Genomic DNA, 27,190 nt, shown 5'->3' with positions numbered 1-27,190 from the left:
TCTACAATTCCTTTGGTTTTGTACAATGAGGTGTGAGATCCCACAGGCCGGGTGAAGAATAGGCTCAGCGGAAAATCCATCTCAATAAATAGCAATGGGACGAAGTTTCGACTACACAGTGCTGGACTTTTACTCATGTCGGAGTAACTTTCTTCAATGTGGAGATGGAAAACACTACCCCAGATGTGATCTCACCAAAGCTCTGTACAACTGCAGCAAGATCTCTTCATTCCTGTACTCCAATCCCCTGGTAATAAAGAATAATGGCACCATTTGCCATCCTGGTTGCTTGCTGTACCTGGTTGCGCAGCTGAGTCTATTCTTCATCCGCTTAAATCCGTCGACATGATTCAGGAGAACTCAATGGCATTACATCTTTGGCAGGGAGATTCTGCCATAACAGCAATAACCTGTTGGGGTACTGGGGGCGTGAATGGTGCCGTTACAGGGGTAACGTCACACTTCACAGCTAAAAATAATAACTCACTTTTCACTGAGTGTAAAAGAATTGGTACACAGCAAGATCCCACTGACAAACACGATGAATAACTATGTGGGGTGGGGGGAGCGTGGAATTCCCCTTTGCTCTTCTTCCAATTGTGGCTGGGAGCTCTTTAAAATAAAAATCACCAACCAGTGGAACAGACGAATGAAACCAGCTGAACGACAGCATCTGTGGCAGTGTAGCACTCCCCGCAGTGCTTGCCAGCAAGTGTTGTCCATCCCTTGAGGTGTAATAAAGATGTATTCAGGTCGGGCTTGTTAAGGACCGTGCATTTTTTTCACAAAGGCACAGATGGGCTTTCGCGATCACTGGTGACCTCTGCGACTGGATCCTGAACTTCCTAAACCACAGACCACAACCAGTAAAGATAGGCAACAACACTTGCCTTGGGATAGCTTGATCTTGGTTTCAGATAAAGCTCGGCACAACATCGTGGGCCGAAGGGCCTGTTCTGTGCTGTACTGTTCTATGTTCTAACACCTCCTCCACGATCATCCTCAACACCGGTGCCCCACAAGGCTGTGTTCTCAGCCCCCTACTGTACTCCTTATACACCTATGACTGTGCAGACAAATTCCCCTCCAATTCGATTTTCAAGTTTGCTGACGACACCACCGTAGTGGGTCGGATCTCAAACAATGACGAGACAGAGTACAGGAATGAGATAGAGAATCTGGTGAACTGGTGCGGCAACAATAATCTCTCTCTCAATGTCAACAAAATGAAGGAGATTGTCATCAACTTCAGGAAGCGTAAAGGAGAACATGCCCCTGTCTACATCAATGGGGATGAAGTAGAAAGGGTCGAGAGCTTCAGGTTTTTAGGTGTTCAGATCACCAACAATCTGTCCCGGTTCCCCCATGCCGACCCTATAGTTAAGAAAGCCCACCAACACCTCTACTTTCTCAGAAGACTAAGGAAATTTGGCATGTTAGCTACGACTCTCACCAACTTTTACAGATGCACCAGAGAAAGCATTCTTTCTGGTTGTATCACAGCTTGGTATGGCTCCTGCTCTGCTCAAGACCGCAAGGAACTACAAAAGGTCGTGAATGTAGCCCAATCCATCACGCAAACCAGCCTCCCATCCATTGACTCTGTCTACACTTCCCGCTGCCTCGGTAAAGCAGCCAGCATAATTAAGGACCCCACGCACCCCGGACATTCTCTCTTCCACCTTCTTCCTTCAGGAAAAAGAGACAAAAGTCTGAGGTCACGTACCAACCGACTCAAGAACAGTTTCTTCCCTGCGGCTGTCAGACTTTTGAATGGACCTACCTTGCATTAAGTTGATCTTTCTCTACACCCTAGCTATGACTGTAACACTACATTCTGCACTCTCTCGTTTCCTTCTCTATGAACGGTATGTTTTGTCTGTATAGCGCGCAAGAAACAATTCACTGCATGTTAATACATGTGACAATAATAAATCAGACAGTTTCGTGATCACCATTACTGAAACTGGTTTCACATTCCCGAGTTATTATATTTCACCAGTTACGATGGTGGGATTTGAACCCATGTGTTTAGAGACCGGACCTCTGGATTACTAACTCAGTGACATGACCATGGCGCCACCATCATCCCCATGACTAATCGCTGACCACACACCTACTCCAGAGCTGTTCCTACCCTTTGTCTCCAATGTATGACATTCATCGAGTCTTTCGAAAGCAAAGATCCTGCACAACATAATAACACAAGAGGAAGGTTGTGTGGAATGAAATTATGTGTCTTGCTCCAATTTTTATTCATTAATTTTAACAATATGGAGGGTGATGGGAAGGGAATTAATTAATGGGCTTTTTCACCATCTGTCAAGAGTCACTCAATTAGATCAGAAAAAAGTTGAAGTTTATTTATTAGTGTCACAAGTTGGCTTACATTAACACTGCAATGAAGTTATTGTGAAATTCCCCTAGTCGCCACACGCCGGTGCCTGTTCGGGTACACTGAGGGAGAATGCAGCATGGCCAGTGCACCTAACCAGCACGTCTTTCGGACTGTAGGAGGAAACCGGAGCACCCGGAGGAAACCCACGCAGATATGGGGAGAATGTGCAGACTCCACACAGACAGTGACCCAAGCTGGGAATCGAACCCAGGTCCCTGGCACTGTGAGGCAGCAGTGCTAACCGCTGTGCCACCATGTCGCCCCAGTTTGCTTTTGGTTTGAGTCAGTTTACTTTCTGGTAGGCCATGTGGAGAGACCAACGGTGGAAGAGATTTATGTGTGTGTGATGGGTTGTGTGATTTGAAGGCACGGGGTCATGTGATAAAACCTTCAGGATGGCACGGTGGTTAGCTCTGCTGCCTCACAGCACCAGGGACCTGGGTTCAATTCCCAGCTTGGGTGACTGTTTCTATGGAGTTTGCACATTCTCCCCATGTCTGTGTGGGTTTCCTCCGGGTGCTCCGGTTTCCTCCCACACTCCGAAGATGTGCAGGTTAGGTGGATTGGCCATGCTAAATTGCCCCTTAGTGTCCAAAGATGTGCAGGTTAGATGGATTGGCCATGCTAAATTGCCCCTTAATGTCCAAAGATGTGCAGGTTAGGGGGATTGGCCAGCTAAATTGTCCCTTAATGTCCAAAGATGTGCAGGTTAGGGGGATTGGCCATGCTAAATTGCCCCTTAGTGTCCAAAGATGTGCAGGTTAGGTGGATTGGCCATGGTAAATTGCCCCTTAATGTCCAAAGATGTGCAGGTTAGGTGGATTGGCCATGGTAAATTGCCCCTTAGTGTCCAAAGATGTGCAGGTTAGGTGGATTGGCCATGCTAAATTGTCCCTTAGTGTCCAAAGATGCGCAGGTTAGGAGGATTGGCCATGCTAAATTGCCCCTTAGTGTCCCACGATGTGCAGGTTAGGTGGATTAGCCATGCTAAATTGCCCCTTAGTGTCCAAAGATGTGCAGGTTAGGGGGATTGGCCATGCTAAATTGCCCCTTAGTGTCCAAAGATGTGCAGGTTAGGGGGATTGGCCATGCTAAATTACCCCTTAGTGTCCCACGATGTGCAGGTTAGGTGGATTGGCCATGCTAAATTTCCCCTTAGTGTCCAAAGATGCGCAGGTTAGGAGGATTGGCCATGCTAAATTGCCCCTTAGTGTCCCACGATGTGCAGGTTAGGTGGATTAGCCATGCTAAATTGCCCCTTAGTGTCCAAAGATGTGCAGGTTAGGGGGATTGGCCATGCTAAATTGCCCCTTAGTGTCCAAAGATGTGCAGGTTAGGGGGATTGGCCATGCTAAATTACCCCTTAGTGTCCCACGATGTGCAGGTTAGGTGGATTGGCCATGCTCAATTTCCCCTTAGTGTACAAAAATGTATGGGTTAGGGGGATTAGAGGGGTTACAGGAAAAGGCCTGGGTTGGATGCTCTGTCGGTGGAGGGTCGGAGCAGACACAAAGGGCCCAATGGCCTCCTTCTGCACTCTCGGGATTTTATGAATATACCCAGTGCCCAGACAGAGCAGGCTTGACTTATAGAGCACCTTCAACATCATAAAAATGTCTTTGCAGGAATGTTTACCAGGTAGAAATTTGACCCTGAACCGTATAGGGAGACACTGAGACAGGCATATTGATCATGGGGGCCTATCCAATCTGAACAAGGCTGAGTATTTCATATTGGTGTTCCTTTTCTTTATCTTACAGGAAGTGGGAGTTGCTGGTTGGCCCAGCATTCATTGCCCGTCCCTCGCTGCCCTCCGTTTCGGAGGGATTTGAGAGTCAACCACATTGCTGTGGCTCTGGAGTCACATGTCGGTCAGACCAGGTAAGAATGGCCGATTTCCTTCCCTAAGGGACATCAGTGACCCAGATGGGTTTTTCCAACAATCAACAATGGTTTCATGGTCATCATTAGACTTTTAATTCCAGATTTTTATTGAATTCATCTGCCGTGGTGGGATTTGAACCCAGATCTTGTCCTGGGCCTCTGGATTACTAGTCCAGTGACACTGTGCCACTGCTACCACTAACTTGATGAAGGATGAGGATGCAGACCAAGCCTTGGTCGAAGAGGAGTTGGTAGAATTAATGAACAGGGTGAAATTGGAAACTCAGGATGTACTGGAAAGGCTGGTTACGGTTAGAGTGGATAAGTTTCCTGGTCCAGATGGCTTGTATTGCAAATCACTAAGAGAAATGGGGCTGGAGCTACGGGGTGATGCCAGAATGTTGAAGAGTTCAAATGCGACGCTCTTGCTCAAGAAAGGGAATAAGAACATTCCTGGTAACCAAAGGTCAGTCAGGTTGGCACCAATGGTGGAGGTCTGGAAAATAAATAAGAATTAAAATCCTGTAAATTCATTCAAAAATCCTACCACATAAAAGTCTGACTCACTGGATGGGAGGTTCAGAGTAAGCTTGGACAAAAAAATTGGCAAAAAGCAGTGAGTTATGGCAAACAGTTGTGGACAGTGATGGGAACACTGCTTTAATTGCTATCTAAATAACTTGGATATTACAATCAAGAGCATTCATGTCGAGAGGGCTAGTATACAAGAGCAGGGATGGACTTCTGAGGCTGTAGAAGGCTCTGGTCAGACCCCATTTGGAGTATTGTCAGCAGTTTTGGGCCCCGTACCTAAGGAAGGATGTGCTGGCCTTGGAAAGGGTCCAGAGGAGGTTCACAAGAATGATCCCTGGAATGAAGAGCTTGTCGTATGAGGAACGGTTGAGGACTCTGGGTCTGTACTCATTGGAGTTTAGAAGGATGAGGGGGGGGAATCTTATTGAAACTTACAGGGTACTGCGAGGCCTGGATAGAGTGGACGTGGAGAGGATGTTTCCGCTAGTGGGAAAAACTAGAACTAGAGGGCACAACCTCAGGCTAAAGGGACGATCCTTTAAAACAGAGATGAGGAGGAATTTCTTCAGCCAGAGAGTGGTGAATCTGTGGAACTCTTTGCCGCAGAAGGCTGTGGAGGCTGGGTCATTGAGTGTCTAAGACAGAGATAGATAGGTTCTTGATTAATAAGGGGATCAGGGGTTATGGGAAAAAGGCAGGAGAATGGAGATGAGAAAAATATCAGCCATGATTGAATGGCAGAGCAGACTCGATGGGCCGAGTGGCCTAATTCTGCTCCTATGTCTTATGGTCTTAAGGTCTAAAATATATCAAAATTTGCTGATTATATGAAGACCTTTGCAGGACATCTTGAGAGTGTAGTTAGCAAAGAATGATGTTTGTTTTTTCCATGGGATGTGGACATGGCTGGCTGGACTAGCATTCATTACCCGTGCCTAACTGCCCCTTGAGAAGGCTGTGGTGAGCTTGCCTTCCTGAACCGCTGCAGCACGTGGTGTAGGTATGATGCGCGTCAATTGAACTCGAGGCACGAAGCTTCGGTAACAGAAGGCTCTTATTGTCTAACAATGGAACTAATAGAACGTAAGTACACCATCCCAGACTGACGAGGTCCCGCCCGAGCAGGGGGTCTTATACCTCTCCCAGGAGGCGGAGCCCGACTGGGATGTGCCACAACAGTGACAACCACAGGTGTATTAATCCCACCCTAGCCCAACAACAACATTAGAACAATCCCACAGTGGGAACACCCTAGCCCAACAACAACATTAGAACAACCCCACAGTGGGAACCAACGATGGTTCACCACATTCACCCCTCCTTTGAGACAAAGGCCGGCGGGGTACGAAAACAGACTAAAATGTCAACAGATTATAAGTCCAGACGGTCTGGAGGACCGCACCGTCGTTGTGACCTCCTCAATACCGGCAGTGACACCGGAGTAGGTGCTTGCGGTGGCGTTCTCCCCAAAACAGCGTCCGGCTGTTCTCCCATGGACTCACAGGCCGGTTGACCCTGATGAAGCGGTAGTGCAGGGGATCCCGGTACATGCTGCGATGGCGCCGATCTCCGGGGCTCAGGCAAGTTGTGCATTGGGGTATAACTGTTAAGCACTGGTCCCGGTGCTGACCGCGCCACGTCCGGGGGAGAAATAAGGGATAAGGGATTCGTCACTGGGGGTATGGGAGCGACAGGAGTTGCTACGTCCCCTGCGGGCGCCAGGTCTCGGATCGAGACTGTGTCCTCTCGCCCGTCAGGATATGCCACATAGGCATACTGAGGGTTGGCGTGGAGGAGGTGGACCTGTTCGACCAAGGGGTCGGACTTGTGGGCCCTTACATGTCGCCGCAGAAGGACGGGTCCTGGGTACGTCAACCAGGCTGGTAAAGATATCCCCGAGGACGACTTCCGAGGGAATGAGAACATCCTCTCGTGGGGAGTAGCATTGGTTGCCGTACACAGGAGGGAGCGAATGGAGTGAAGCGCATTAGGGAGGACCTCCTGCCAATGGGAGACTGGAAGGCCTTTGGACTTCAGCGCCAGTAGGACAGCCTTCCAGACTGTAGCATTCTCTCTTTCCACCTGTCCATTACCCCTAGGGTTGTAACTCATGGTCCTACCAGAGGCAATCCCGTATGAGAGCAGGAATTGCCTCAAGTCATTACTCATGAACGACGAGCCCCTGTCGCTATGGATATAGCTGGGGTACCCGAACAGGGTAAAAAGATCACGGAATGCCTTGATCACCGTGGCAGTCGACGTGTCCGCGCAGGGGACAACAAACGGGAACCGGGAGTACTCGTCTATTATGTTCAGAAAGTACACGTTCCGATCTGTTGAGGGAAGGGGGCCCTTAAAATCCACACTCAGCCTCTCGAAGGGGCGAGTGGCCTTGACCAAATGTGCCCGGTCAGGTCGGTAATAGTGCGGTTTGCATTCCGCGCAAATCCGACAGCTCCTTGTCACTGACCTGACGTCCTCCACCGAGTAAGGCAGGTTGCGGGCTTTGATAAAGTGGTAGAGCCGAGTGACCCCAGGATGGCACAGGTCATTATGGAGGGCGTTCAAGCGATCCTCCTGCATAGTAGCGCATGTTCCGCGCGAGAGGGGATCTGAGGGCTCATTGAGTTTCCCTGGACGATACATGATATCGTAGTTATAGGTGGAGAGTTCAATTCTCCACCGCAAGATCTTATCATTCTTGATCTTGCCCCTCTGCGTGTTGTTGAACATGAACGCCACGGACCGCTGGTCCGTGATCAGGGTGAACCGCTTCCCCGCCAGGTAATGGCGCCAGTGTCTGACGGCCTCCACAATGGCCTGGGCCTCCTTTTCCACCACTGAATGCCGAATTTCGGGGCCTTGGAGGGTGCGGGAAAAAAACGCGACGGGCCTGCCCGCCTGGTTAAGTGTGGCGGCCAGGGCGAAATCAGATGCATCGCTTTCCACCTGAAAAGGGATGGATTCGTCTACCGCGTGCATCGTGGCTTTCGCAATGTCGTGTTTCAATGCCTTGAAGGCCAATTGGGCCTCTGGCGTGAGTGGAAAAGTCGTGGACTTAATAAGCGGACGGGCTTTGTCCGCGTAGTTGGGGACCCACTGCGCATAGAGATTGTCTGTTTGGCAGGTTGAATCTGGAGTCCACACCTCTTTACAGTGTCAGGGTGAATAAAGCTCTCAGTGCTCTCGCTGTCAAACAGACAATAAATTGCACGACCATTTACCTCTATGTCCATCATTGAACAGTCAAGCCTGTGGTGCTTAGCCTGGTTCAGGGTGATCGACGCCACCGTTGGTCCTTGAACGTCACTGCAGGCAGCTGAGGTCGATGCTGAGGACCCCTGCTGGTCGCTCCTGGTCGTCGTCGACCAAAATGGCCGCCCCCATGAATCGCACATGGTTGAGGGCGCCAAGCGTAGCGACTCCTGGTGGTCATCCTCCTCCGACTCCGTCGACCACAATGGCGTCGTCCTGGACTCGCACGTGGACGAACCCCGTGGGTACTTCGACATCGATGGTGACGATCCCCGTTCCGAAGGGTCACAGGCTGCACTGCCGTTCTTGGGCTTCGATCTGCACACCTTCGCATAGTGCCCCTTTTTACCGCATTGGTTACAGACCACCGCTTTAGCGGGACACTTTTGTCGTGGATGCTTGGCTCCTCCGCAGAAGTAGCACTGCGGGCCGCATGGGGCTGCAGCCGTCTTCGGGTCTACATGGGAGCACGCCATAACACTGCACTTCGAGCCCGTGGGGCGAGGAGGGATTTGCGACTGCTCCTGCCACGTTGTCTCCACGTGGTCCTCCGGATACAGGACCAAGCTCTTCGAAGCCGCCTCAAGCATTTCAGCCAATTCCATAGCTTGGGTCAGGTTGAGATTCCCCTTTTCTAGCAGCTTGAGACGGATGTATGAAGACCCTACCCCTGCCACAAACGCATCTCGGGCGAGGTCGTACATGTACTGCTCAGCCGACACAGCTTTGCAGTCGCAGCCCCTGGCAAGCTGCAAGAGCTCATTGGCGTAATCCTCCATGGTTTCGCCCGACTGCCGACGTCGTGTAGCGAGGAGGTAACGAGCGTGGATCTCGTTGGGAGGTCTCGAGTAGCGCTTTTTTAAAAGCTCGAGGGCCCTCGGGTAAGTGGTGGCCGCACGGATCGCGAGGTAGACAGTGTCGCTTACCCTCGCATGGAGGACCCGGAGTCTGTCATCATCTGCGGAGGCTGCCAGGTAGTCCTCAAAACACTTCAGCCAGTAGTCGAAGGTGTTAGAAGCGCCCACCGCACGTGGATCCAGCGTCAGACGTTCTGGCTTTAGGATTTGCTCCATACTCTCCTTTCCGTCGAGAGCTTAGTGTTAGACAATAAAATTGATGCGCGTCAATTGAACTCGAGGCACGAAGCTTCGGTAACAGAAGGCTTTTATTGTCTAACAATGGAACTACTAGAACGTAAGTACACCACCCCAGACTGACGAGGTCCCGCCCGAGCAGGGGGTCTTATACCTCTCCCAGGAGGTGAAGCCCGACTGGGATGTGCCACAACAGTAACAACCACAGGTGTATTAATCCCATCCTAGCCCAACAACAACATTAGAACAATCCCACAGTGGGAACACCCTAGCCCAACAACAACATTAGAACAATCCCACAGTGGGAACCAACGATGGTTCACCACAAGGTACACCTGCAGTGCTGTTAGGAAGGGAGTTCTAAGATTGTGAAGGAACGGTGATGGGTTTCCAAGTTACGATGCAGAGTGGCTTGGATGGGAACTTGAAAGTGGTGGTGTTCCCAATTATCTGCTGCCATTGTCCTTCTGGATGGTCAGGGAAGGTGCTTTCTCAGAGAGTTGCTGCAAGGCATCTTTTATAAGGTGCACACTGCGGCCATCGTGCTTTGGTGGTGAATGTTTAAGATAGTAAATGGAGTGCCAATCAAGCGGGCAGCCACCCTGGATGGTGTGGAGCTTCCTGAGTGTTAGAATAGAAGAGAATAGAATCCTACAGTGCAGAAGGAGGCCATTCAGCCCATCGAGTCTGCACCGACCACAATCCCACCCAGGCCCTATTCCCACAACCCCTCATATTTACCCTGCTAACCCTCTGACACTTGGGTTAATTTAACATGGCCAATCCACCTAACCCGCACATCTCTGGAATGTTGTTGGAGCTTCACTCATCCAGGCGAGTGGAGAAATATAAAGGCCAGTCAAGGATGACACGTTGCCTTTCCTGAAGGGCACCACATGGGATTTTATCCACCAACCCAGGAGTATCAAGATCGTCATTAACAAGATTAGTTTTGTATCCCAGAATTATTAATTACATTTACTCTTTCAGTTGAGATTTGAAGTCAATTGTGAGCTCAGTAGTGAAGCCTCTCACTTACTAGTTCAGTAACAATGCTCTTCCCTTCATTAGAAGGTCAGGTTGGAGAAGATGGGTTGCTGTCCATGGACCAAGTGAAGCTAAAGAGTTTTCTGATCCGGGTGTACGAGATTGTGGCAGCTTTAGGTACGGTAGACAAAGAAACACTGTTCATCGCTGATGGTGTCAAAACTTGGTGATACAATAAGGTGGTGGAAGTGTAAGGGATCAAAGATTTCAAACGGAAATTAGATGGCTACCTGAGGGAAATAATTGTACACGGCTATGGGGATCGGGTGGGGGATTGGGACTGCTCTGCAGAGAACCAGTACAGGTTCTACAGGCCAAATAGCCTCTTTCTGTGCTGTCAAGACACACGGTGACTGAAAGGGTGGCCAGAGAGATCAGCGTTAAGCTTTATCTTCAACAAGGGAGGAGATATGTAGAGAGACGGAGAGGAGTAGAGCAGGAATTCCAGAACTTTGGACCTCGGCAGCTGAAAGAAGGAATATGGTATACATAAAACATAGAACATAGAACAGTACAGCACAGAACAGGCCCTTCAGCCCACGATGTTGTGCCGAGCTTTATCTGAAACCAAGATCAAGCTATCCCACTCCCTATCATCCTGGTGCGCTCCATGTGCCTATCCAATAACCGCTTAAATGTTCCTAAAGTGTCTGACTCCACTATCACTGCAGGCAGTCCATTCCACACCCCAACCACTCTCTGCGTAAAGAACCTACCTGTGATATCCTTCCTGTATCTCCCACCACGAACCCTATAGTCATGCCCCCTTGTAATAGCTCCATCCACCCGAGGAAATAGTCTTTGAGTGTTGTAGTATACTTGCCTTTATTAGCCGAGGCGTAGAGTTTAAGAGCAGGGAGGTTATGCTGGAACTATACAAACCACTGGTTAGGCCACAGCTAGAATATTGTGTGCCGTCCGGGAAGGCACATTATAGGAGTAGTGTGAAAGCACTGGAAAGGGTGCAGAGGAGGTTTACCAGGATGTTGCCGGGCCTGGAGAGTTTTAGTTATGAAGAGGGATTGGATAGACTGGCGTTGTTTTCCTCGGAGCAGAGGAGACTGAGGGGGACATGACAGAGACGTATAAAATGATGAGGGACACAGATAGAGTAGACAGTAGAAGAAACCTTACCCCTTGGTGGAGGGATCAATGACGGGAGGGGGGGGTGGGGCATTGATTTAAGGGAAGGGGCAGGAGGTTTACAGGGAATGTGAGGAAAGCTTTGTCACCCAGAGGGTGGTGTGAGTCTGGAACTCACTGCCTGATAGGATAGTGGAGGCAGAGACCCTCATAACATTTAAGAAGCATTTAGAGGTGCATGTGCGATGCTAAGGCACACAAGGCTATGGAAATTAGGATCAGAATAGTTGGGTTATTTGACCGGCACTGATGCGATGGGCTGAAGGGCCTTTATGTGTGTTGTGGACCTCTATGACTCTTAAACAGGTCCACCAATGGGGGGGTGACAAAGGAGTTAGAGGCCAGAAAGAGAGGAGTGTAAAAATCTCAAAGGTTTGTAGGGCTTGAGATAGGGAGGTTTAAGGCCCCTATTTAAAAACACAAGTTTTTAAACAAAGCCACTGTCACAGCAGGGACCTGCTGTGTCGGTCTGTGAGCACAAGGGAGGAAGGGCAAATGGAACTTGGCTTCAGTCAGTGGACAAACCGGAGTATTTTGGATGAGTTTACAGAGAGATGCAGTGGGATAGGCCAACCAGAGGGATTTTGGAATAATCGGATTTGGGGACAAGGGAGTGACTGATGTAGGAGGGTGGTGAATGTGTGGAATTCACAACCACAGAAGGCCAAAATGTTGTCTGATTTCAAGAAGAAATTGGATATAGCTCTTGGGGCTAAAGGGATCGAGGGATATGAGGGGGAGGGATCAGGATATTGAATTCGATGATCAGCCATGATCAAAATGAATGTTGGAGCAGGCTGCAAGGGCCGAATGGCCTCCTCCTGCTTCTAGTTTCGATGTTTCTATGTAACAAGGAATTTAAAATCTGACCTTTTTCATTTGGTTGCCTCCATTTACTCGACATCCATTGGAACTTCCTCCTGGTCATTGGATGATACGTTCTGCTTGTCCTGGGTTTCATTCTGATGAGTGAGGAAAAGTGACCTTTCACCTGGATGGTGTTTCTCCATGTGAGCCACAATGGATTTAATGGTTGGACCAAATTCAATCACACTGTTCACCCTGGAGCCGATTTTATATTTATATCCTCCAGTGTGCATCCCCACAAGCTGACCAGAGAAATTGAACACTGGGGAACCAGAGGCACCATGGAAGAAACAACTGTTGTAGGTAATCCTGTCTGAATTTTGGATTTCTCTGAAAGTAAACTTATTGAAAAGCTGCACATAGTATCCAATGTTTCGTTGTTCAAAGGGAATGACAATGCAAGTGTCGGTGGATTTGCGAACCCCCTCAGGGTGACCTATAATGTAGACCACTCCATTCCTGGGTGGGGGGATTACAGTGGGTGGCAGAGGTGGTGGAAGTTGTGATCCCTTTAGTCTCAGCACCGCGTAGTCAAGATCTGGGCAGTACACTTTGAACCACGGCATTACTTCATACCAGTCACCGGTAGGATGGTCCTCTTTGTAGGTAAAGTTTATCTTAGTAGACTTCTCTATTATGGCCTCCCACTCATTCTCAGGCACCCCATCTCCTACAATCATCTTCACAACATGATGACAAGTTAGAATGTAGCCATCACAGAGGTGGCAGCAAGAGGCAGTACCTTCATTCCCATTATTATTCCATTTGATGAATCCAACAGCCTCACTCAATTGGATCAGCATTTCATGGACAGTAATGGGAACTCCATCACTTGTGATCTTCCCAAATTCTTCCTTGAACAAATTCCATTGCTTTCGATGGTACTTATTGCCTTTTCCCTTTCCCAGACGTTGATCAACCTGCTTTTTCAGCTCACGGAGCAGCTCATTCCCTTCTTCTGGCACATTCTCCCCTTCCTGCTTCTCCCTGGGACTGGCATTATCTGCGTTGCTTCCTGCTTTGAACCATTTTTTGCTCAGCTGAACTTCAAAGTGTTTATTGTGGAGGCAATTCACAGTGTCACTGAACTGTATACATCTCTGCCCTTCGAGCAGGTTCCACATAAACTGCTCAATTATAGGCAGGAACCTTCCATCCTTACACAGAGCTTCTCGGATAGTCTCGCCTGCAAAGGCGTAAATGCACAGGTCATGTCCTCTGCCTCTCAGAGACTGGCTCCTGATGATACATTTTGGTGTTGTCCTAAATTTGCCAGCTAATTTTCCAATGCTCCTGATATGGAAGAGAACACACTCCTTGCCTGAAGGATCGTCAGTTCGATAATGCAGCCCACTGTTACCTCGATAGAATATCACTTCAAAATGGGCTTTTTCTGGCAGACATTTGCATGGCATTCCTAAATTAACAGCACCTGTGAATTCCCTTTTCCCGATGAAATGGAATTTCTTCTCATTTTTCCCTTGTGCTTTCTTAAACTCCCCAGAAGCGATCAGAACAGAATATAAATTCTCATCCAGTTTTCCCCTTGCCACGGACTCTGTGCTATTTCTTTGGAAGTTGAATGTGAATTCTTTAACTCTGTCCTCTTCACTGTGCTCTGTAACCTTGCTTGCCGGTGTCTCTGGTGTTTTACCGGTGTCATTTGAGCCATTGCTTTCAGAGAGAGGCGCCCTTCTTTCAGTGCGAGCCTTTTTACCCAAAGCTGGGATGATGGGAGTTTGGTTTTCATCGTTCACCTGTATGGGAGAACAATCGGAAAATTCACTGGAAATACAGAAAATTCACTGGAAACACACAGGCACAGAATGAGGCCATTCAGCCCCTCGAGCCTGTTACACAGGAACAGGAGGAGGCCATTCAGCCCCCCGAGCCTGTTACACAGGAACAGGAGGAGGCCATTCAGCCCCTTCTCCAGCCTGTTACACAGGAACAGAATGAGACCATTCAGCCCCCTTGAGGCTGTTACATAGGAACAGGAGGAGGCCATTCAGCCCCTTCTCCAGTCTGTTACACAGCAACAGGAGGAGGCCCCATTCAGCCCCTTCTCCAGCCTGTTACACAGGAACAGGAGGAGGCCCCATTCAGCCCCTTCTCCAGCCTGTTACACAGGAACAGGGGGAGGCCATTCAGCTCCTTCTCCAGCCTGTTACACAGGAACAGGAGGAGGCCATTCAGCCCCTTCTCCAGCCTGTTACACAGGAACAGGAGGAGGCCATTCAGCCCCTTCTCCAGCCTCTTACACAGGAACAGGAGGAGGCCATTCAGCCCCTTGTCCAGCCTGTTACACAGGAACAGGAGGAGGCCATTCAGCCCCTTCTCCAGCCTGTTACACAGGAACAGGAGATGCCATGAGACTTCATGGGGTTAAGAATCGAAGTTGTGGACTCCCAGGGTCACTTCTCATGACTGTAGACAACTATGCTGCCAGCTCCAGCGGGTTTGCCCTGCTGGTGGGACAGGACATTCCCAGGAATGTTGATGGAGGTGTCTGGGGCATTGTCCTATAAGGTATGACTCTGTCGGGCTGTTGCCCGGATAACCTGTGGAACCGTTTTTCTAATGCTGGCACAAGCCCTGAGATGTTAGTAAGGAGGACCTTTCAGGATCGACAGGGCTGGGATTGCCATTGGGGTTCCCAATGATTCGGTCGACGCTGAGCATTCCATCTGGTTTAAATAAAGAATATCTTTGATATAAAGTTTGATACAAATGAGTATCTCACTCGGCCAACTCAGAGTCAGCCACATTGCTGTGGGTCTGGAGTCACATGTAGACCAGACCAGCTGAAGGACATGAGTGAAACCATTGGATTGTAAAGGACAATCAGATGTAACTATTGGTCACCATTACTGAGGCTCGCTTACAATTCCAGATTTATTTTTAATTTATTTTTCATTAATTGAAACCAGCTGTCATGGTGGGATTTGAATATCCGTCCCAGGGATTACTGGTCCAGTGACATTAGCACTACACCTGATGTGATGCGGATGACCAAACTGCAGGATTGTTGTGTAACAGGCTCGAAGGGGCTGAATGGCCTCCTCCTGTTCCTGTGTAACAGGCTGGAGAAGGGGCTGAATGGCCTCCTCCTGTCCCTGTGTAACAGGCTGGAGAAGGGGCTGAATGGCCTCATTCTGTTCCTGTGTAACAGGCTGGAGAAGGGGCTGAATGGCCTCCTCCTGTCCCTGTGTAACAGGCTGGAGAAGGGGCTGAATGGGGCCTCCTGCTGTTCCTGCGTAACAGGCTGGAGAAGGGGCTGAATGGCCTCCTCCTGTTCCTGTGTAACAGGCTGGAGAAGGGGCTGAATGGCCTCCTCCTGTTCCTGTGTAACAGGCTGGAGAAGGGGCTGAATGGCCTCCTCCTGTCCCTGTGTAACAGGCTGGAGAAGGGGCTGAATGGCCTCATTCTATTCCTGTGTAACAGGCTGGAGAAGGGGCTGAATGGCCTCCTCCTGTTCCTGTGTAAGAGACTGGAGAAGGGGCTGAATGGGGCCTCCTCCTGTTCCTGTGTAACAGGCTGGAGAAGGGGCTGAATGGGGCCTCCTCCTGTTCCTGTGTAACAGGCTGGAGAAGGGGCTGAATGGCCTCCTCCTGTTCCTGTGTAACAGGCTGGAGAAGGGGCTGAATGGCCTCATTCTGTTCCTGTGTAACAGGCTGGAGAAGGGGCTGAATGGCCTCCTCCTGTTCCTGTGTAACAGGCTGGAGAAGGGGCTGAATGGGACCTCCTCCTGTTCCTGTGTAACAGGCTGGAGAAGGGGCTGAATGGCCTCCTCCTATTCCTGTGTAACAGGCTGGAGAAGGGACTGAATGGGGCCTCCTCCTGTTCCTGTGTAACAGGCTGGAGAAGGGGCTGAATGGGACCTCCTCCTGTTCCTGTGTAACAGGCTGGAGAAGGGGCTGAATGGCCTCCTCCTATTCCTGTGTAACAGGCTGGAGAAGGGGCTGAATGGCCTCCTCTTGTTCCTGTGTAACAGGCTGGAGAAGGGGCTGAATGGGACCTCCTCCTGTTCCTGTGTAACAGGCTGGAGAAGGGGCTGAATGGGACCTCCTCCTGTTCCTGTGTAACAGGCTGGAGAAGGGGCTGAATGGCCTCCTCCTGTTCCTGTGTAACAGGCTGGAGAAGGGGCTGAATGGGGCCTCCTCCTGTTCCTGTGTAACAGGCTGGAGAAGGGGCTGAATGGGGCCTCCTCCTGTTCCTGTGTAACAGGCTGGAGAAGGGGCTGAATGGGGCCTCCTCCTGTTCCTGTGTAACAGGCTGGAGAAGGGGCTGAATGGGGCCTCCTCCTGTTCCTGTGTAACAGGCTGGAGAAGGGGCTGAATGGGGCCTCCTCCTGTTCCTGTGTAACAGGCTGGAGAAGGGGCTGAATGGCCTACTCCTATTCCTGTGAAACAGGCTGGAGAAGGGGCTGAATGGGGCCTCCTCCTGTTCCTGTGTAACAGGCTGGAGAAGGGGCTGAATGGGGCCTCCTCCTGTTCCTGTGTAACAGGCTGGAGAAGGGGCTGAATGGGGCCTCCTCCTGTTCCTGTGTAACAGGCTGGAGAAGGGGCTGAATGGGGCCTCCTCCTGTTCCTGTGTAACAGGCTGGAGAAGGGGCTGAATGGGGCCTCCTCCTGTTCCTGTGTAACAGGCTGGAGAAGGGGCTGAATGGGGCCTCCTCCTGTTCCTGTGTAACAGGCTGGAGAAGGGGCTGAATGGGGCCTCCTCCTGTTCCTGTGTAACAGGCTGGAGAAGGGGCTGAATGGCCTCCTCCAGTACCTCAGATTCACTGATGTCCAACAGGATGTTCTTACCCAAAAGAGAAAACGCTGGAAAATCTCAGCAGGTCTGGCAGCATCTGTAAGGAGAGAAAAACGCTGACGTTTCGAGTCCAGGTGACCCTTTGTCAAAGATTCCAGCATCCGCAGTAATTTGCTTTTGTCCTTACCTGGTGTGTAACTCACAGTTTCACAGTGGTTCGCACTGCTGCCTCACAGCTTTTGAAGTGTATTTTGTGGCTCAGTCACTCTAATTAACTATCCTGGGGTTACAGACAGTGACCCGAGGCCGGAATTGAACCCGGGTCCCTGGCGCTGTGAGGCAGCAGCGCTAACCACTGTGCCGCCACGATGGCCAATGGTGTGCCGCTTGCAAGAAACATGAGGCAGGAAGGCCAGTAATTCTCGCCCCCCCGGGTGGGACTTTCTCGTCACTTTGGCTCCGAGACCGGAAATCCCTGCCCATAAGACCATAAGACATAGGAGCGGAAGTAAGGCCATTCGGCCCATCGAGTCCACTCCACCATTCAATCATGGTTGATTTCAACTCCATTTACCCGCTCTCTCCCCATAGCCCTTAATTCCTCGAGAAATCAAGAATTTATCAATTTCTGTCTTGAAGACGCTCAACATCTCGGCCTCCACAGCCCTCTGTGGCAATGAATTCCACAGACCCACCACTCTCTGGCTGAAGAAATTTCTCCTCATCTCTGTTCTAAAGTGACTCCCTTTTATTCTAAGGCTGTGCCCCCGCGTCCTAGTCTCCCCTGTTAATGGAAACAACTTCCCTACATCCATCCTATCTAAGCCGTTCATTATCTTGTAAGTTTCTATCAGATCTCCCCTCAACCTCCTAAACTCCAATGAATATAATCCCACGATCCTCAGACGTTCATCGTATGTCAGGCCTACAATTCCTGGGATCATCCGTGTGAATCTCCGCTGGACCCGCTCCAGTGCCAGTATGTCCTTCCTGAGGTGTGGGGCCCAAAATTGCTCACAGTACTCCAAATGGGGCCTAACCAGTGCTTTATAAAGCCTCAGAAGTACATCCCTGCTTTTGTATTCCAAGCCTCTTGAGATAAATGACAACATTACATTTGCTTTCTTAATTACGGACTCAACCTGCAAGTTTACCTTTAGAGAATCCTGGACTAGGACTTCCAAGTCCCTTTGCACTTTAGCATTATGAATTTTGTCACCGTTTAGAAAATAGTCCATGCCTCTATTCTTTTTTCCAAAGTGCACGACCTCGCACTTGCCCACGTTGAATTTCATCAGCCACTTCTTGGACCACTCTCCTAAACTGTCTAAATCTTTCTGCAGCCTCCCCACCTCCTCAATACTACCTGCCCCTCCACTTATCTTTGTATCATCGGCAAACTTGGCCAGAATGCTCCCAGTCCCGTCATCTAGATCGTTAATATATAAAGAGAACAGCTGTGGCCCAACACTGAACCCTGCGGGACACCACTTGTCACCGGTTGCCATTCTGAGAAAGAACCTTTTATCTCAACTCTCTGCCTTCTGTCTGACAGCCAATCGTCAATCCATGTTAGTACCTTGCCTCGAATACCATGGGCCCTTATTTTACTCAGCAGTCTCCCGAGGTCGACACACCTTTAAATGGTCCATCACACTTTCCATCTCGCCCACAACGATTCCCGCGGTGGGCAAGACCAGAAAATCTATTCCATGATTTGCCGAATGGCCTCCTTCTGTGTTTTAATGATTCCCCCATACATCCATAATTCTGTCCAAGACCAAAATTCCATCAGGCTTTTTAATTATTTGCTGTTCAGGTTTTTGAGGCTTAAACGAGTTTTCGACACGGGTTCCATTTTCCTCTCCTGTTCCAGTTTTGGACAGCCCAACGCTTCATGTGACCATTCGCTGGTTCGAGCTTTGAACATTCACTGTGTCAGCCATCACACTTTGAGGGCTGAATTTTCCACTGTCATTTCAAAGTGTTGGATCAGGCGGGAAAAGCAGTGTGTGAATACTTGGGATAAGAAATTCTGGGGCCACGCTGTCAGGGAAGGCTATGAACGAGCACCGTGATCAAACAGAACTAAAAGTAAAAACAAAGATTTCCCCTCACCCCCCCCAGCCATAGACCAGAGTCCTGCCCCCCCGTGAACCCCATGGACGTAGGTAAGCCCACCATCTCCCCATTGACCTCCCCAGAGGAAGCTGCCATGGGAATGCCCTGAACCCTGGCCCTGGTGTGCCAGGGGACCGTGCCAAGGGTATCACCCAGGCCAGAAACTCCAAGGTGTTTCGTGAAGTTAGCCTGGACCCTAAGTTTTACAGTTGATTTTGACACGAGTGTGAGCAGAAGGTGTTCCACTCCAGGTATGATTCAAGTGAGCCACTGGGAAGCTTTTACCAAGCAAAGTTTATTGAAGAACATAGAATATAACAAGATGATTTAATATAACTTTTACCAATTACAAAACATAAACATGACTTTATAACTCTTAACAGCTAACTATCTCTGCTGTTCCAATGTAAAGCAATATCCCACAGACCATTCTGCAGAATTAGGACAAAATCAAGTATGCTCACGCGATGCCAGATTTCCAGCCTTTTTTTTAACACTTGAACAGAGATTCCACTTTCAGAGAAGGATAAATCCTCAAAACAGCATAACTTCAAAGTGGTAAACCCGGTCTCAGGCAGCTTCTAGTCTCCAGGCTTCAGAGAGGGGAAAAGAAAGACACTGCTCTCTCTTAACTCAAAAGCAGCATGTAAACTTAAATATTTTGAGAAAAACCAGCTTCCCTGGTCTCGGCTAACTTTACAAAATACCTTGGAGTTTTTGGCCTGGGTGATACTCTTGGCACTGTCCCCTGGCACCAGGGTCAGGGTTCAGTCTGAAGGGGCATGACCATTCTTGCCAATCATCCCAATGAAGCCCCACTCTGCATAATCCCAGGGGAAAACAGCAGAACAGCATTAGTTCATATTAAAACCACCATTCTAGCCATGGAAGCAATTATGCTGTTGGAACAATAATACGGGATGCTGGTGGACAGAACAGCACTGATAAAATGCCAGGGACCGTGAGAAACATCCTGCAGAGAAACATCATTAAAATACGTTTCTTAAAGGCACAGAATCATCACACCTCCCTTTTAAGAAAAAAATGAACCATCCATATTCAAAGATGGTTTCATCTTTCAAAACCTTTTAGTTTCACACTATTAATACTCTACAATAGATACGTATATATTATAAAATCAAAACATACAATCATAACAGTGGTATAGTCCATTTCAGTCCATGTCTTCCACCATCGAACAATCCTCTTCTTTTCTTTCTGCTGTTGTTTAGCTTCTTCCTTATCCCTCTCCAAAATTCATCTTCAGCCTTTAATCCTGCTTTGACTCCAAATCCAAGCTCAATTTTATTGTTGAGATGTGACTGTACTTCTGGTCATGTAATGTCCTCAGAGAGCTCGGCAGGATCAGGAGGATAAACCTTTACGTATGAATAGACAGAACCATTTAGCAAGGTCACTTTATCTACGTCCCCTTTCTTGTCGATTGGCCTTAGCTCGTCTGTCAGGCAGTACAACTCCTTTCTTTGCTCTGGATCTTCACCGTCACTTTCTGCACACTCTTTGGCAAGAACACACAGTAGATTGTCTCCCTTTGTGTCAGAACCCATTGCAACCATGGTTCTAGAGATCACTGTGAAAACCACCATAATTTACTCAAACCAGCTGTGAACAGTAGGTTTCCATGTCTGTGTAGACTGTAGACTCATTATTCATTTCGAATGATGGTCCAGTTTCAGCAAACAGTTTCATCTCATGTCGTTGTCCTTTTCTGTAATCTGCAGCAGTAAAATACTTCCACCCCTCAATCTCCATCTTGAAATCACACATGACTGTTGATTCATCGACATGTTTTCTTTGCATAGATGATGAGCTGCTTTTGACAATCTTGCAATTTATGTTCAGGTAATTTCAACAACTCAGGAACAGGTTCCAAAACAGCCAACTTGTCTTGGATCGCCACACCTTTCTTTATCCACATTATTGCCCAGTAACTGATTCTCCTCCACTGCCTTCACCAGTTTTACATTGTTTTTTTATTCATTCGTGGGACATGGGTATCGTTGGCTGGCCAGCATTTATTGCCCATCCCTAGTTGCCCTTGAGAAGGTGGTGGTGAGCTGCCTTCCTGAATTGCTACAGTCCATGTTCTGTGGGTTGACCCACAATGCCGTTAGGGAGGGAATTCCAGGATTTTGACACAGCGACTGCGAAGGAACGGCGATATATTTCCAAGTCAGGATGGTGAGTGGTTTGGGGGGGAACTTGCAGGTGGGGGTGTTCCCATTTATCTGCTGCTCTTGTCCTTCTAGATGGAAGTGGTCATGGGTTTTGAAGGTGCTGTCTCAGGATCTTTGGTGAATTGCCGCAGTGCATCTTGTAGATAGTACACACTGCTACTACTGAGAGTCGGTGCTGGAGGGATTGAATGTTTGTCGATGTATTGCCAATCAAGCGGGCTGCTTTGTGCTGGATGGTGCCAAGCTTCTTGAGTGTTGTTAGAGCTGCACCCATCCAGGCAAGTGAGGAGCATTCCATCACACTCCTGACTTGTGCCTTGTAAATGGTGGATAGACTTTGGGGAGTCAGGAAGTGAGTTACTCACTGCAGTATTCCTGGCCTCTGACTTGCTCTTAGCCACTGTTTTTATGTGGAAAGTCCAGTTGAGTTTCTGGTCGATGGTGACCCCAAGGATGTTGGGGGATTCAGTGGAGGTTACACCATTGAATGTCAAAGGGCGGTGGTTAGAGTGTCTAATTGGTGATGGTCATTGCCTGGCGTTTGTGTGGCGCGAATGTTACTGGCCACTTGTCAGCCCAAACCTGGATGATTGGTCAACATGATTTATCAACACTTTCCGCTGCAGCATCTCGGACCAAGTAAACATCAGCTTCTCCTGAACCTGTGCCAACTGAACAGGGTTAAGTCTGCACAGATATTGCTCAATTGAATCAACATTTTCTGGAACTACCTCATTCACAATTATTTTAGTACTTCCCAGATTATTCCCATACATCTCTCCATGTGATTTTAACAACTCTTTCAGATAACTCAATAACTTATTCCAATTTCTGATAACTTTCTCATTATCCATTTAACTTGAGGAATGTCAAATTCAGAATCATCTGGGTTTGGTTCTTCACTCTGCGTTGTAACCACAAACACATCCTCCTTCTGCTTTCCTTCCCTATCAGAATACTGTTTGGGCATATTCACATGGCACACTCTGTGAGTTTTCCTTCTATCTGGCGTTTTACCAAATAATTCACCTCACTCGATTTCCCTTCAATTTGATAAGGCCCACTAAACTCTGGTGTTAAAGGTTGACCTACTGCTGGTTAGGTACATTGGCCGTGCTAAATTCTCCCTCAGTGTACCTGAACAGCTGCCAGAGTGTGGCGACTAGGGGATTTTCACAGTAACTTCATTACAGTGTTAATGTAAGCCTTACTTGTGACACTAATAAATAAACTTTCAATGTAAAGGTTGATTATTGTTACGACTAGATTAGGAGGAGTGAACTGACTTTTCCTTTATCCCCACTAGCAAAACTGCGAACTTTTGATTCCTTATCTGCTTCCTGGTTCATCACATGCTGCGTCACTTTAAATATTGTTTAGCCAATCCACCTGCTCGAATCAACCAATCCCTAAAATTTGACACAGAGTCCAATAATGTCGTCTCGAAACAGTGACTCGCCAATTTTGTCTCAATCAGTGAAAGTTGTCCTCTTACCTCATGACCAAAAATCAATTCAAATGGACTGAATTTAGTTGACTCATTAGGTGCATCCCGAGTTGCAAAGAGTACAAATGGAATTCCTTTATCCCAATCCTCTGGATAATCTTGACAATAAACCTTCAACATTGTCTTTAAAATTTGATGCCAACATTCCTTCTTCAGAATATCAGGTACGCTGACGTGATGCTGAATTTACAGATTTGTAACCCTTCTGGACAGTGGTCCAGGCAGCAATTTTCAGAGAAGCATATATCCTCAGAACAGCAAAACCTCAAAGCGGTAAAACTTAGTCTAAGGCAGCTTCCAGTCTCCAACTTCAAAGATGGGAAGAGAGAGACACTGCTCTCTCTTTACTCGAAAGCAGCATCTTAGCTTGAGTATATTCTATGTAAACCCAGGTTCCCCGTCACACGACCAGACCGGCCAATAATCCCAATCAAGCCCCACTCTGCAAAATCCCAGGGGAAAACAGCATTAGTTCAGATTAAAACCAACATTCTAGCCATTAGAAACTTATTAGGCTATTGCAACACTGCAGCATGTGGTAGACAGGATAGCACTGAGGGCATAAAAAACACAGATCTTGCACAGGAACATGGCTCAAATACACTTCTTAAAGGCACAGTATCATCACAGAAGGAAGTAAACAGTAAATAGCACAACACTTAGAAATCATAGAAACCCTACAGTGCAGAAAGAGGCCATTTGGCCCATCGAGTCTGCACCGGCCACAATCCCATCCAGGCCCTACCCCCATATCCCTACATATTTTACCCGCTAATCCCGCTAATCTACACATCTCAGGACACTAAGGGACAATTTTTGCATGGCCAATCAACCTAACCCGCACATCTTTGGACTGTGGGAGGAAACCGGAGCAAACCCACGCAGACACGAGGAGAGTGTGCAAACTCCACACAGACAGTGATCCAAGCCGGGAATCGAACCCAGGTCCCTGGAGCTGTGAAGCAGCAGTGCTAACCACTGTGCTACCGTGCCCGCCCAAGGAAGCATTAGCATAGAGCGATATATATAGAATATATAGAAACCCTACAGTGCAGAAGGAGGCCATTCGGCCCATCGAGTCTGCACCGACCACAATCCCACCCAGGCCCTACCCCCACATATTTACCCGCTAATCCCTCTAACCTACGCATCCCAGGACTCTAAGGGGCAATTTTTTTTTAACCTGGCCAATCAACCTAACCCGCACATCTTTGGACTGTGGGAGGAAACCGGAGCACCCGGAGGAAACCCACGCAGACACGAGGAGAATGTGCAAACTCCACACAGACAGTGACCCGAGCCGAGAATCGAACCCGGGACCCTGGAGCTGTGAAGCAGCAGTGCTAACCACTGTGCTACCGTGCCGCCCCAAAATAATAGGGGACACAGCACAGATCCCCGAGATACACCACTGGACACTGGCTTCTAGTCACTAAAGCAGCTTCTGCCATCACCTCTGTCTCCTACAGTTGAGCCAATTTTGATCCACCCGGTCAGATTACCTTGTATCCCATGTGCATTTGCCTTAGAAACCATAGAAACCCTACAGTGCAGAAAGAGGCCATTCGGCCCATCGAGTCTGCACCGACCACAATCCCACCCGGGCCCTATCCCCGTATCCCTACATATTTACCTGCTAGTCCCTCTAACCCTCATATTTACCCACTAATCCCTCTAATCTACGCATCCCGGGACACTAAGGGGCAATTTTAGCATGGCCAATCAACCTAACCCGCACATCTTTGGACTGTGGGAGGAAACCGTAGCACCCGGAGGAAACCCAATCAGACACGGGTGAATGTGCAGACTCCGCACAGACAGTGACCCGAGCCAGGAATCGAACCCAGGTCCCTGGAGCTGTGAAGCAGCAGTGCTAACCACTGTGCCACCGTGTGTCAGTCCACAGTTCCTTAAAAGTGACAACACAAGTGAATAATGTGGTCAAGATGGTATGTGGCATGCTTGCCTTCATTGTTCGGGCATAGAGTATAAAAATTTTCAAGTCATGTTGCAGCTGTAAGGGATCTTGAGTTAGGCCACATTTGGAATATTGTGTTCGATTCTGGTCACCACACGACCAGAAGATGGTGGAGGCTGTGGAGAGGGTACAGAAAAGGTTTACCAGGATGTTGCCTGGTTTAGAGGGTATTAGCTATGAGGAGAGATTGGACAAACCTGGTTTGTTTTCACTTTAATGTCGGAGACTGAGGGGGTCACCTGAAAAAAGTTTACAAAATTATGAGAAGCATGGGTAGAATGGATAGTTGGAGCCTTTATCCCAACGTAGAAATGTCAATTACTAGGGGACACAGGTTTAAGGTAAAAGGAGGAAAGTTTAAAGGAGATGTGAGAGACAAGCTTTTTTACGCAGAGGGTGGTAAGTGCCTGGAACGCGCTGTCAGAGAAGGTGGTAGAAGCAGATACAACAGCAATGTTTAAGAGGCACTTTGACGAGGCATGAATAGGCAGCGAATAGAGGGATACGGAGAAGGAATAAGTCTTTGGTTTCGAAAGGCATCTTGTGCCAGTGCAGGCTGGTGGGCCGAGGGGCCTGTTCCTGTGCTATTCTGTTCTTTGTTCGCTTTGTAAGTTGAACCAACCGCTCCAAAACTCTTTTATATCATTTTTATCTCAACAAATATCTCAACCAGCTCCTGTTTCACTATGACGCGGCCAGAATCTTTGCCCTTGGTAAATACAGATGTAAATTATTCTTTAGTGCCTCAGGCCTTTTGCTCTGCTTCCCAGAGTAAATCCCCTTTTTGGTCCCAAATCAACTCCAATCCTCCTTTTATCAGCACTTTCCTACTAACGCATCTATAGAAGACATTTGGATTCTCTTTCATGTTGAATTAAGGTGTTCAAGAACATAAGAACATAAGAAATAGGAGCAGGAGTAGGCCATCTAGCCCCTCGAGCCTGCCCCGCCATTCAATAAGATCATGGCTGATCTGACGTGGATCAGTACCACTTACCCGCCTGATCCCCATAACCCCTAATTCCCTTACCGATCAGGAATCCATCCATCCGCGCTTTAAACATATTCAGCGAGGTAGCCTCCACCACCTCAGTGGGCAGAGAATTCCAGAGATTCACCACCCTCTGGGAGAAGAAGTTCCTCCTCAACTCTGTCTTAAACCGACCCCCCTTTATTTTGAGGCTGTGTCCTCTAGTTTTAACTTCCTTACTAAGTGGAAAGAATCTCTCCGCCTCCACCCTATCCAGCCCCCGCATTATCTTATAAGTCTCCATAAGATCCCCCCTCATCCTTCTAAACTCCAACGAGTACAAACCCAATCTCCTCAGCCTCTCCTCATAATCCAAACCCCTCATCTCCGGTATCAACCTGGTTCAAGATGATTAAAGGTGGCAATATGAGAGAAACTATTGAGGGGATTTCTAAATATGGGACAGAATCTTTCATGAGAACGAGATCATTCAGGGATGATGTCAGGAAGCAATTCTTCACACAAAGGGGAGTGAAACTCTGGAACTCGCTCCCTCAAAAAGCTTTGAGGCTGGCGGGCCACTTGAAGGGTTTGAGTTGGAGATTGATAGATTAGTGTTGGGGTGAGATGTTAAAGAGTTAAGGGAGTGTCCTTGGAGTTAGGATGCAAATCAGCCATGATATCGCTGCGTGGCAATACATACTCAAGGAGCTGAATAGGCCACTTCCTGTTCCTGTATATCAGGCTCAATGGGCTGAATGGCCTCCTAGTGTTCCTGTGTATCAGGCTCAAGGAGCTGAATAGGCCACTTCCTGTTCCTGTATATCAGGCTCAATGGGCTGAATGGCCTCCTACTGTTCCTGTGTATCAGGCTCAAGGAGCTGAATAGGCCACTTCCTGTTCCTGTGTATCAGGCTCAAGGAGCTGAATAGGCCACTTCCTGTTCCTGTATATCAGGCTCAATGCGCTGAATGGCCTCCTACTGTTTCTGTGTCACAGGTTTAATGGGCTGAATGGCCTCCACTGTTTCTGTGTAACAGGTGCGATAGGCTGAAAGACGTATTTATGTGTTCCCAGGATTCCTGTATCAAAGAATCTTAAACTGCAAAGCATTTTCCTTTGGATTATCTGGACTGCGTCAAAATGAACTTGTTTATTTTGTTTTACAGGCGACTCAGAGCATGAAGATATGTTTTTCCTGAAATTCCAGTTTCAGATTTCTTTCAAAAAAGGAAATGTCTTTTGGTTTTATGGGGGACTTTAACTTTCCAAATATTGATTGGAACCTTTGTAGGTCGAATAGTTTGGATGGGGCACTTTTTGTGCAGTGTGTGCAGGAGGGTTTCCTGACACAATATGTGGATAGGCCGACAAGGGGTGAGGCCACATTGGATTTGGTACTGGGAAATGAACCGGGCCAAGTGTTAGATTTGGTT

General features: G+C 48.4%; 1 protein-coding gene across 1 annotated transcript in view; it reads right to left on the bottom strand.

Moving 5' to 3' along the window:
- Positions 1-4,525: 4,525 nt before the first annotated feature.
- Positions 4,526-27,190, bottom strand: part of LOC144505319 (serine protease FAM111B-like) — a 33,365-nt gene continuing 10,700 nt past the window's right edge. The window contains exons 2-3 of the mRNA XM_078231436.1: positions 12,226-13,979; positions 4,526-4,778 (exon numbers count right to left, since the gene is read on the bottom strand). Of these exons, the coding sequence (XP_078087562.1) occupies positions 12,249-13,979 (1,731 nt within the window). The 3' untranslated portion in view covers positions 4,526-4,778; positions 12,226-12,248. The remainder of the gene's footprint in view (positions 4,779-12,225; positions 13,980-27,190) is intronic.

The sequence above is a fragment of the Mustelus asterias genome, chromosome 16 (assembly GCF_964213995.1).
Source record: "Mustelus asterias chromosome 16, sMusAst1.hap1.1, whole genome shotgun sequence".
Classification (NCBI taxonomy): Eukaryota; Metazoa; Chordata; class Chondrichthyes; order Carcharhiniformes; family Triakidae; genus Mustelus; species Mustelus asterias.
This window is presented reverse-complemented; position numbering and strand designations above follow the sequence as displayed.